This window comes from Arachis stenosperma, chromosome 8 (assembly GCF_014773155.1).
Source record: "Arachis stenosperma cultivar V10309 chromosome 8, arast.V10309.gnm1.PFL2, whole genome shotgun sequence".
In the NCBI taxonomy this organism is placed as follows: Eukaryota; Viridiplantae; Streptophyta; class Magnoliopsida; order Fabales; family Fabaceae; genus Arachis; species Arachis stenosperma.
In genome coordinates, this window is record NC_080384.1 from 1034348 (window position 1) to 1047083 (window position 12736).

Sequence of the window (12736 nt, forward strand, 5' to 3'; positions counted from 1 at the left end):
GTGATTTGATTGCTCATCTTGTTCTTGAGGAAAGGATCGAAGCTCTTTTTGGTCTTGAATTAATGGTTGGAGAGCTTCGTCCAGTGAGGGTTATGGTGGAAAAGAAAATTGATTGTGTTGGAAGTGGTTATCATATGTGGGAGGCGGTTCATATTGATGATTAAATTAAGGTGGTGTATATGGGAGTGGTGGTTCTTAGAAATATCGGTGTTGGAATGATGGTAGTTCTAAATATAGGTTGTATGGCTCATATGGTAGTGTTTGGTGGTAAGATGTGGCTTGTAAGTAAGGTGGTTGAGGGCTATGTTGTGGAGGTTGTTAAGCATATGGTGGTTGAGATTGATAAACCATTAGAAGATCTACTATATCCGTTGGATTGGTATGCATTACAAGATGTATTGTGACCATAAGAGACTGGAAGAGGTTGTTTTCCAGAAGGTTGTTTGTAAGCATGTGGCTCCCCGTTCAATTGAATTTTTGATCCATAATGCAATCCATCATTGAAGTTTTCATTTTCTACAACATAGTTAGAACCAAACTCATAGCCAAAAGAGTGAGAATTCATAGTGAAAAGAAAAAATAAAAAAGGTAATAAGAAACAAAGAAAAATAAACTCCTAAAACTAGCAAAAGCAAGCAAATAATAAAAAACAAGATAATCACAATATTCACATATGAACAATAACCAATAACAAGAACAAATTGTGAGTCGGATACATGAAGATGAGGCGGCTGAGTTAGAGAGAATGGCATCAGTTGAAGAAATAAACAAAGCTGTATGAAATTGTGAGTCGTCTAAGGCACCAAGTAGAGATTGTTACAATATGAATTTCATTAAGAAGTGTTAGAAAGATATTGGATCGGAATTCACTACAGCAGTGGTGAATGTTTTTTAGACTGCTACCAAGAGACTCTAATGTTGTTACCTAGGTAGCTCTGGCTCCTAGGTTTATTGGGACAAAGGATATCAAAGACATTTGCCTAATCAGCATGGTATGATGTGTATATGAGGTCATATCAAAGGTATTGGTACAAAGAATGAGGAGCGTAATGCCAGGATTAGTAGGAGAGACACTGAGTGCTTTTGTGAAGGGGAAGAAGATACATGATGGAGCTTTGATTGCTTGTGAGACTGTGCAGTGGCTGAAGACGAGGAAGAATAATTCAGCAATAATTAAGTTAGATTTAAAAAAAGCGTATGACAGATTTGATAAGGGACTAGATACTGGTTCAGAAATTCACAAGTTATAAATCTCAAATTTTGTTGTAAGCATAGTTTCAAACCGCCAAATATCCCTATCAAAGTTTAAATTGTTTGTCACAAATGCAAACCAACAAAAATCGAGAGTATTAGATCTCGAGTCGTCTCTCAAAGGAATTGAAGCGAGGTGTACGTACTATTGGTTATGAGAAAACAGGGGTTTTGAAGACAAAAAGGCAAGAAACTAAATTGCAAGAAAGTAGAGCTAATAAATGCTAAAAGGGCATTTTAGCTAGGATTGAGAATCAAGATTTTCTATCTTTGTCATTAATCATAACATAACAATTATCAAGAGTAACCCTATTTTGTTATCTCCTACATCGGGAGAAGGTCAAATAGGCATAGTTAACCCTAATCCATAAGTCCTAATCAATTTACTAATTGAATTAGGAAACAATTAGAGTCAATAGAGACAAGATTAACTAACAACTCTAGATTACCAATCCAAATTAGACATTAATGAGTCAAGGTTACCTAATTTCCAGTTTTCAAGCCAAGAATACAAAAATCTACTCTAAAGCTAAACCAAGCATTTTATCAAACACCTGAAAGGTATAAAAGAAAAGCATATTAAATTGTAATAATAAAAAATATAACGCTACCAAATGCAAGAAAATAATAACAATAACTTAAACAAGCATCAAGAAAACATAAAATAACAAATTGCATTAAAGGAAATTGAAAATTGACCATTGTTCATAAACTAAAAAGTAGCAAAGTAGATAAATTAACAAGAGAAACTAGGCAAATTAAGATACTAGAAAAAGAAACTATAAAGAGAATTAAACTGAAACAAGAATTAAAACCTAAATCTAAAGAGAAATTAACCTAAGAACCCTAAATTCTAGAGAGAAATGGGAACTTCTCTCTCTAGAATTCTAACCTAAACAATGATTTAAACTAGACTAATGGCTCCCCCTTGATCCATCTTGAGAATAGCTTCAAATGCTTCAGAAATGAGTTGGATTAGGCCCAAGAAAGCCCTGAAATCACGACCCACGTGCCATTTTAAGTAAATCACGTGCTGACAGTCATGCGTACACATCTGCCATGCATACGCGCGACTTGAGATTCATGCGTACACGCAACTTGGGATATGCGTATGCATAAGGCATGCGTACGCATGACTATGATAATCTCCAATCTCCATTTCTTCATGAATTCTCCACTTTTGCATACTTTTTCTTCACTTCTTCAAGCCATTCTTACCTTCTAAGCCTGAAATCACTCAACAAATAAATCAAGGCATCTAATGAAATTAAAGTGATTCAGAATAATGGGAGATGCAGTAATTCAGAATATTGCTCTTTTATTCAAATAATGGTAGCGATTCTCTAAGGATGATTTTCCATTATGGAAAAAGATTGTGTGTTCTTTTAATAATTTAAATCCTAATGTATTGTCTTTTCACCAGTCTGTACCTACAAGAGGAGGTCCATGGAAGAATATACGTCAGTTGCAGATAAAGGAGCAGGAGGTGAGAGATAAGATGATCCAGCGTTTATCTCTAGAGGTAGGGAAAGGTAGAAGAGTCCGATTTTAGGAGGACAATTGGTTATCAAGTAGTGTGTTGAAGGACATTTTCCAAGATTTTTCTCGATTTCAAATCAGAACAGTTCTGTTATAGGAGATTATAGGTTTTGGGATGGATTTGAGTGGATATAGAACTTTCAATAGAGAAGGAAACTATTCTAATAGGAGTTGAAACTAGTTAACCAACTTTATAGAGTTCTACGGTCAATCAACTTAACAACTGAAAGAGAGGATCGACTGGTGTGAAAATTTGATAAATCAGGCGTTTAGTTTACTAATTCCTTTGTACAGGTTTTGCAGGCGAAAATACTTCTAAAGGATATTACAAGCTATAGTTTCACTAGTTCTATTTGGAGAGGTTTAGTACTTCCACGAATTAAGTTATTCATCTTATTTGTGTTAGTTGGTAGAGTCAATACTAAGGAGAGATTATGTAGGTTAGGCGTTATTGATCAACATGATTGTGTGTGTGTGTGTGTGTGTGTGTGTGTGTGTGTGTGTGTGTGTGTGTGTGTGTGTGTGTGTGTGTGTGTGTGTGTGTGTGTGTGTGTGTGTGTGTGTGTGTGTGTGTGTGTGTGTGTGTGTGTGTGTGTGTGTGTGTGTGTGTGTGTGTGTGTGTGTGTGTGTGTGTGTGTGTGTGTGTGTGTGTGTGTGTGTGTGTGTGTGTGTGTGTGTGTGTGTGTGTGTGTGTGTGTGTGTGTGTGTGTGTGTGTGTGTGTGTGTGTGTGTGTGTGTGTGTGTGTGTGTGTGTGTGTGTGTGTGTGTGTGTGTGTGTGTGTGTGTGTGTGTGTGTATTATGTAAAAAGGATGTTGAAGATTTTCATCACTTGTTTCTTGGTTGTGAATTTACTTGGCAGGTGTGGTGTACATGGTTGTTTAACTATGGTAGATTGTGGGTTATTCCAAAGACAATTAAGCAATATTTTGAGATTTGGACAGGAGTCCTTGTAAGAAAGGAGGAGCGTAAAAGGTGGTTAATTGGCTTTTTTGCTATCATTTGACATATATGAATAGAAAGGAATAAAAGAATTTTCAGGAGTAAAAAAGCAGGAGTAGCGGAAGCTATCAATAGGTCGCTTATGAGCTACGAAGAGTGGAATAGAGTTGATCCTAATGGTTGTTGATGGGAATACCGGAGATGACTATAAATTGAACTTTTGTACTTGCTGTTTAGTTTTCTTTTTGTTCTGTTGTTGCTCTACCTTATTATATTGAGTTCTTTTACTTCAAAAAAAAAAATAATCAATAAAATATCTCTAATACTAGGGGTGCACATGGGTCGGGTGAAGCCGGGTTTGATGTGACCCAGACCCGGCCCGAAATATACACCGGGTCTATTTATTAGACCCGAACCCGGCCCTAGACCCGATGAAACCAATACACTTTCGGACCACAATTATACCGGGTGAAAACCGGGCCGTTAACATTACATTACGTTGATACCTTCTTGTAAACTAGCATGTAAAAATATCCAAATTTCCAAGGCTCCAACCATTAGTTAACATGGTAAAATTCACTTAGAAAAATATAGCAAGAACCAACCATTCTTCAAAATTAAAGCATAACCACAATAAATACTAATATTGTCTAATAATACCAAATATTTAAATCAATACAAATAACACAATCTTATGTATTAGTCTAAAATCTTATGCATTCTAAACATAAAACATTAACTTATAGTCTTATAATGACTAATAACACAAAATATTAAGGTTTACAATACTTAAATTCCACGTAAGAATAGTCATGATCCATCACTAATAACACAAAATATTAATTGTGTATGATGACCGGGCCACCGGGCCGACTTTGGGTGACCCGAACTATGGCCCGGACCCGACCCGAAATAATGACCGAGTCTATTTTTGAGACCCGTACCCGACCCTAAACCCGATGAAATCACTCCAAATTAGTTCCTAAAGTGTTCGAGACCGGGCCGGGTCTTCGGGCCGGGCCAGGTCTGTGCACCCCTATCTAATACTTACCACTAATTTTTAAATAATTATATTTATATTTCTAAGTATATAACTCAAAATAATTATCTCTATATTTCTAAATCATTAACCCAAAATAATTATAACACAATTTCTAAATAATTAAGTATAAATAGTTATTGCTATATTTTTAAATTATTAACTCAAAATAATTAACTCTATATTTCTAAATAATTATCTCTAAATAATTATACTTAACAATAATTTTTAAAAATATTTATTTAATCTTAAAAAATAACATTAAATAAATTTTGTAATAAAAAATAATTTAAAATAAAAATTAATTTAAAAAAGTTACTTGAAAATTGACATGAGATGAAAGGAGAGAAGAAGTAAAATATAGGAAGAAAAAATGACAAGAAGAAGAGGTTTTTTTTTTTAATTGGAGTGAGAAATGAGAGAGGCGGGACCATGCGGTTTATCTAAGTTACACAAAATTCGCTGCACTAAAGGCAAACTTGTTACTTTTCATAAAATTCACTGCTCATTTCTGTAAGTTCGTTGATGTATTAGGTGAAGGTATTGCTGCGTCTAAAAAACTGAATCTCAAAAAATAAAGATGGAAAATTTGTTATGAGAAATAATGATTTTTTTTCTTTTCCAGAAGAAATCCTCTTTATTGCTCATACAAGAAGCCTATATTGCTGGTTAAGACAATCTATACGTGCTACAGTACTACCAGTCATGATCAATTATGCTCTATGAGAGAAGAACGCAACGTTGATACAGTTTCAAATTGTGATTAATTATTGTACATTAAACCATTTTCAGGCAACGGAGACCGGACCACGTAACATCACTCTAATCAATATTTCCAATATTAACAGTGATAGATTGCCTCGTTTATTACCAAGAAAAAAAATAAGAAAACAATAATAGATTAGTCCATATCATGATGTAGATGTATTGTTATCACATCACATGCGCAAAACTTGTGTTGCTCGTGGCACAAGCGATTAAATAAAGATGGAAAATAAAAAGGCATTGGTATCGTATGATTCCGATTTTGATTTGAGTAGTTTTTTATTTTTGGTCACTTTATTTTTATTATTAGTTTCCCAAAAAATGTGGCCGGGATTTACTTATCCACGGCAGAACCAGAAAAATTGAGTAGAAAAAATGCAAAAAAGCTCTTACCAGCACGGCTCCCTCGTGGTCCTCCACGTGGCATCACCATCATCATCTCAAATCCCAAGTCTAAACTCACGAAACGGAACCACCCTCTTCCCTCTTCTCTCTTTTCTACCCTTCTTTATTTCTCCACCAACGTCGCACATTTTCCCCAACCCACCAAAGCACTAATATTGTCTAAGGAAGATGAATCATCATAGTAGACAAATACAATGCTAGAAGTAATAAATAGCCACCAAGGAAAGGGGGAATTAATTCCTTCCTGAAAATGAATTAATTTAGTACAATAGTGACTAGTGAGTGATTATTATTCATTTATATCCAATTCTAGGGGAGGAATAATCCTTTCCTAATGCGGTGCCATGTGTGATATACCTTCCAAAAATCGAAATCCAATTTTCCAACTAAGATTGAATATTAAGTGGTAAGGTAAATGCTGGTGCAGCTGCATTTCCTAGCTGTAATTGCATTTGCACCTGAAACGCTCGTTTTGCAGATTCTGATTCCCTCGCAATCGCGGTTTCCACCTCCACGACCACCATCATCATCACCATGCCTATGCCTATTTAACAATCACTTCGCCATGCGAATACCGAAGAAGCCTTTATCGCTCTTTTCTCTCTCAACCTTCTCTTCCTATCAGCTCGCGCCTCTTTTCTCTTCCCGCCTTCGATTCTCTTCTGGAATCTCCGCAAAACCGCCTCGCTCTCTCGCCAACGCCACCTCACGAGGTTCGGTTTTTTCGTTTTCGTTTTTCCCTCTCGTTTGCCTCGATTTCCGAGTTTCCGTTTTCTTGCGCTCTAAGATTTTTTGGTGTCGCCTTGCGTTGTTTGTTTTAAGCAAGTCACTAGTTCGGTCAAGTCTTCATTATGGATTGGTGGTGGGAAATATTAGATTATAGTAGGAAGTAGGAGAACTTAGAGAATTGCTTTTGTTAATTTCAGAAGTTGAATTTCTAGGTGTTTCTTGGAGCCTAGCTTGGGGAATTCCTAGAGTTGGAACATAGCCTAGTGCATTGTGCGCTTTTAATTCTTTCGAAACTAAAAGGTAAGATGTCCAAAGTTCTTTCTATTAATGTTATTTTTGTGAGGTCTCGCCATCTTGTTCTTTTGCAGTTTAACTTGTGAGAGTAATTAAAGTTTCAGGGTTTGTTGCTGCATAATTTTGTGCTGAATCATCTAATGTATATGTACTTCCTAGTTCTCAGAGACTGAATTAATCTCAGTTATCCTGTATAAATATATGTCTATCTGATTAACATGTAGCAGTTTTCATTTCAATGAAACCGCTAATTGTTGTCTTTTTGGTATGAAGATGTCTGGTTTGAAGACCAAGAGTGTGGAAAGTTCTTTAGGTTCATTTTAACACCCTGTGGTTGTTATCTATACCAAAGTGATTCAAATGTAATGCCTGCCTGAGTATAATTCTTTGTAATGGCTTAAATCTATCAGGAGCTAATCACTTGCATGCTAGACATCCAATGGATGGGAACAATGTTATTGGTGTACATGACCAAAGTTTAGTGGATTTGCCTGCTGCTGGTAATGGAGCAAAGCCACATGTATGGTCATCATTTCCTGAGCATGGATGTAAAACTGATATACGCAAGCAGATCTTTTGTAACCGGTCACTGAACATGAAGAACATCGTTGCTGTGGGATTTGACATGGATTATACTCTGGCTCAATACAAGCCTGAAACGTTTGAATCTCTTGCTTATCAAGGCACTATTAAAAAGTTGGTTTATGATTTGGGATATCCTCGTGAGGTTTGTCCAATTAATTTATGTAGCACTTCTTTCCATGTTTGATCATTTTTCTTCCTGTAGCAACAATGATGAAAATGCTGTTGGGGTTCACTTTGGTAAAGGATTTTGTTTATTCTACTGTTCTCCATGGGTATAATCAAATTATATTATGACGTTCTTGTTGTTGTTGCTGCTGCTGCTTCTGCCTGGTTATTTAGGGCTAAAAGCTTTACCTCTGCTGCAGTTGCTAAATTGGTCCTTTGACTGGAAATACATGGTCCGGGGCTTGGTTCTTGACAAAAAAAGAGGCAATATCTTGAAGGTTACACTGAACACATTTTCTTTTTCAATGATGAAATATACTAGCTAACTATGATGAAACTTTTAACTCCTGTTTGGTTGTTGAACTATTGGCTGTATGTATTTAGATGGATCGTCATAAGTATGTGAAAGTTGCCTACCATGGATTTAAAGAGTTGTCAAAAGAAGATAAAGTGGGGACCTATGGAAATACATTAGTTCGTGATTCTTTTGATGAGCCTGACTATGCTTTAATTGATACACTTTTTTCACTTGCGGAAGCCTACTTGTTTGCTCAACTGGTTGATTTTAAGGATGACAATCCTGGAAAGATTCAAGAAAGTGTTGAGTAAGTCTTATTTTTACTTCAGTTATTTATTTTTTTTTTTTTGCAAACTTTTGTATGCTTTTTGTTTCTATTTTCAAGATGAAACCATATTAGGACTGCTGCAATCATAGTTTGTCTTGAAACCCTCCAATCGGCAGTAAATAATTACTAATATGAGTGTTTTTCACTACATGCATGTATTCTTTTTGAATGTTCCTTCCAGCTATGCTCGCATGTACAAAGATGTTAGAGCGGCAGTTGATTTGTGCCACCGTGATGGAACATTGAAGCAAATGGTTGCTAAAGATCCAAAAAGGTATAACATAAAATTGCTAACCTATTAAAGTGAGAAATAAATGAACAATTTTGTTTGGGTGGTGAGATTTCAGACTCAGTGTAATGACCCTTTGTAAAACATGCTGTCCCCTAAATTTCTCGTAGTGTATATGAATTTTTTGATGTAATTATTCTGACTTGGTCATTTTTTCTGTATAAATTTTATCTCAGGTATATTAATGAAGATCCTTCAATAGTTCCCATGCTTGAAATGCTCAGAGAATCCGGACGTGCAACATTTTTAGTGACAAATAGGTACTTATGAATTTTCTATGTAAGCCTTAAGAAGAAAGGGGTATTAATGACTAGTCAAACCATCTTGTGGTTATTACTGACAGATGGAACATTAATATGGCATTTGCAGTTTGTGGGACTACACAAACATTGTCATGAATTTCCTCTCTGGATCCAGTGAGGTAGATGGAAGTAAAAGTTTTGCCTGGCTTCAATACTTTGATGTTGTTATCACTGGCAGGTCATGTTCTTTTCCAAGGATCTGTATTTGTTTATGTTTGTTTGGCCACATCATTCTGGATATTGTGAATTTTGCCCTATATTATCAAATTGTAGAATTTTCATTTCCACAACATGCAAGTTTTATTACGTCCCTATATTATTCTGTGCATTGTACTTGCAATTTGTTTTCCTTTGATGAGATATCATGTATCACACATTTTATGAACTAGATAATTTATAAGAAACATACAAGGTAAAACTTAAAACATATTTTTATGAGAATATAACATGACTTTTCGTTGTTAACCCAATCAATTCTTCAATTCATACAGTGCAAAGCCAGGATTTTTTCATGAGGAAAATCGTGCCAACCTATTTGGGGTTGTGCCTGAGACTGGAATGCTTCTCAATACAGATAATGGCTCTCCTATGCCTCAGGTTAGCAGTACAGCAGATTATATTATTGATTTCTTCAATGGTCTTGTATGAAAACTTGAATCATCCCTTTCCTCTTTTTTTTAATTTTTTTTTTTTATGGAAGGTGGGTAATATCTCTGCAAGGTTATTCACAGAACAGAAGAATCATGCTTGTCAAGTATTCCAGGTATATTATTCATCATCTTACATAAAATTACAAGTTTTTTAAGTTTACGTGGAACGTTTTGAAGGTAGTGTTAATTTAATATTTCATCTCTATCCAATAATGGTTTGATAGTTGAGCATTTCATTCAGAATATATATAGTGATTATGATCTTCTATTGTAGGGAGGCAATGTTGCTCATCTGCATAAGCTACTTTCCATTGAATCAAGTTCACAGGTACTGTCTTTATTTACGGAGTATAAGTGAACAATTGGTAATAACTCACATCATTTTGTTTTTGATTTGAGGAGTCGATTGTTTTAATATAATCGTGGTAGTTGATTTAGGAACTGTAGTAATTGTGGGTTGCTGCAATACTAAAGTTTCCTGTGAAAATTTGAATGCTTTTACATGTAGGTTCTGTATGTTGGGGATCACATTTACGGAGATATACTACGCAGCAAAAAGGTCCTTGGTATATCATATTATTCCTTCCAGCTATTATATTAAATATATTTTTGCATTCAATTCTATTAACTAGTCTTTTATGTTATCTCTTCTGGCTATGATCTGAGGAATAGTACAGATACATGAAAATCTGAGACTGAAATTGATTGAATTTTTCAATAAATGAATCCAATCGCTGCTTGCTTATGTAGAACTCCTTCTTTAAAAATTTATTTATATTTGCGGATTCTTCTTGAAGTAACTTATATCTTATTGTGATGCTATGTGCTCAATGAGCAGGATGGAGGACCATGCTTGTAATACCAGAGCTTGAGAAGGAGGTTCAGCTGCTGTGGGAGTCAAGAGATACCCGCAAGGTACATTTAAATTTTATTACATATATTTTTTATTTTTTTTATTTTGAAAATTTTGATCAAATGGCCAGGATAAATTAATCCATAAAAGATTTGAGTTATGCTACACTGCTAGAATTTTAACAGAGGTCAAGTACAGTCAATTGTTATCATTGAATAGAATAAAGTGGTAGGAATGCTACACCTATCTAAGAGTCAACAATCATATCAAATTTTTTGCTATGGTAAAATAGTTCTGGTTGTCTATCATTTTTAAGAATACTTTTTAATAGGCTTTTGATGCTTTTAATAAGGCGTTCTTTTGAATTCTTATCCCTCTTGTTGATTGACAATTGACAAGCCAATACACATTCAGGAAGAATTTTACATATATAGTCTTGTACAGGAACTTCAATTCCTGAGGAGCGAGCGTGATCGCATTGAAGATGAGATACATCATTTGAAGTGGTCTCTCAAGTTAGTATAACTCTGGACCTCTCATAAGTCCTGCTCATTTTTTGTCTGCGGTCTTAGAGTAGTGCGTTATTTTTCAGATTCAAAAATCCAGATGGTGATGCCAAGCAGAAGCTATCTACAGAGCTTGAAAAATTGGAGGTTGGGCCTTTACGTCCATGCTCATCTCCTACTTGAATTGCAATTTCAGAGATTCGATAATAAGTGATTGATTTTTTTTATTATTTATTATCATTATTTTCTCAGCTTGAGAGGGAGAGTGTGAGATTAAGTCATCAAGAAGCTCAGCGAAAATTACATCAAAAGGTAGAAATTCACCTGTTATCTTTTTCATTATCTTTAGTACTCTTTCTAGTAGTAGTGATGATTACAAACTTATAATAGTCAATGTATCAATTCTCATTGAATAGTAGATGTTGATTGTTCTTAATCTATCATTTCAGTTTCACGAGCCATGGGGTCAGCTTTTGAAAACTGGTTATCAGAACTCTCGTTTTGCTCATCAGGTAAAATTTGAATAGTCCATGGCACATTGCACTTGTAGTTAAATTTTACTCTAAGTTGTTGCTAGGCCGACTTTGCAGCGTAATAGTGTTAGACAAATCACATACCAAGCCTTGCAAAATCACACTTTTAACATATCAGAACCATGCATGAAGAGGAGGATGCTTTTTATTCCCTAAACATGATCAAAATTGATGGTAATCGTTTCAATTCGGTTCCGTAATATGTGTGGTGCAGGTTGAGAGATTTGCCTGCCTTTATTCAAGCCAAGTATCCAACTTGGCGTTGTACTCACCAGACAAGTATTACAGACCCAGTGAAGATTTTATGCAGCATGAATTTGGCATTGTGGGATCTGGCTTATGAGCCACGTAAAATGAATGCATGAGTTCAAGGGCAGCGTTCATTGGGGTTTTGAAAGCTATGTTCTGCTCTTCTACAATTTGTTCCTTGTCTCCGCTTCCCTTCACTCTTTTTCTTTATGTTTTTCTGTGGGGTTACATGTCTTTCAATGTCCCCTTTTAAGTCGGTCTTTAAATGGCTGCTGAAAAAAATGCTTACTAGATATTAGCCTTGTATAGTTTCATTAGGCGCTTTATAGAATGCAAGTGGTGAAAATACGAAGCCGCGATTAGATAAAATGCCTTTTCTTAATTCAATTCAATATAAACTTGCATATTGTAATCTGTTCGTTAGTTTTAGTGGCCGTTAATAGACAAATCATCCTAATCAACGTTACACGTTTGATTTTGATCGGAGAATAAAGTGAAGACAAATAGAATCTATTTAGTTTGATATGGTCCAATTGCTCCCCAGCCGTTGCTTCTGTGCTTTCCAATTGGTTTTCAACCAAGCATTTCTCGTTTCCTTTAAATAAACTGAAGCCGAACTCCTTTTCAACCTCCCTGCCCCAACTCTTTTCTTTCATTTTCCAAAAACACCGGCAAATTAGTGGGGGGTGGCACGGCAACAGATTCATACAAGGGACGGATCCATGCTTTCGTGGGGGCAAGTATCCCTACTAACTTTTTTTTTTGTGACTAGACAAGAAAGAAAAGAAAACAAAGAAAATAAAACAAAGGGAGAGGAAAGCCTCCTGAAAACCAGCAGCTAAGTCCCTTGTAAGTAAGGCGGGTCATTCCAAGGCTCCAACAACTTAATTTGAGGGATATTGTTCAAACTTTGCCATAGCATTCGCAACCGCAATACGGTTGGCTGATCTCTGAATTACCAATTTTAGAAACCAAATCATGATCTGAACTTTGGATGTTAGTAAACCAGTCTTGGA

At 35.5% G+C, this 12736-nt stretch overlaps 1 protein-coding gene across 4 annotated transcripts; it reads left to right on the plus strand.

Annotated features, from left to right (window-relative positions):
- The first annotated feature begins 5956 nt into the window (after nt 1–5956).
- On the plus strand, nt 5957–12445 carry LOC130946844 (uncharacterized). 4 transcript variants are annotated; one of them, XM_057875718.1, is made up of 18 exons: nt 5958–6345; nt 6418–6652; nt 7373–7689; nt 7913–7990; nt 8097–8317; nt 8520–8612; nt 8804–8887; nt 8997–9107; nt 9421–9526; nt 9630–9692; nt 9854–9907; nt 10088–10145; nt 10418–10494; nt 10877–10947; nt 11025–11085; nt 11191–11250; nt 11388–11450; nt 11686–12444. In XM_057875718.1, exons 2-18 carry the CDS (start codon nt 6505–6507, stop codon nt 11812–11814), a joined length of 1794 nt encoding a protein of 597 aa, XP_057731701.1. In that variant the 5' UTR covers nt 5958–6345; nt 6418–6504; the 3' UTR covers nt 11815–12444. The 4 variants fall into 4 exon arrangements, with proteins under 4 accessions (XP_057731700.1, XP_057731701.1, XP_057731702.1 ...); XM_057875719.1 differs by lacking the exon at nt 5958–6345 and adding an exon at nt 6881–6968 and having other exon boundaries at nt 6449–6652; nt 11686–12443; XM_057875720.1 differs by lacking the exon at nt 5958–6345 and adding an exon at nt 6866–6968 and having other exon boundaries at nt 6493–6652; nt 11686–12443.
- Nucleotides 12446–12736: the final 291 nt, after the last annotated feature.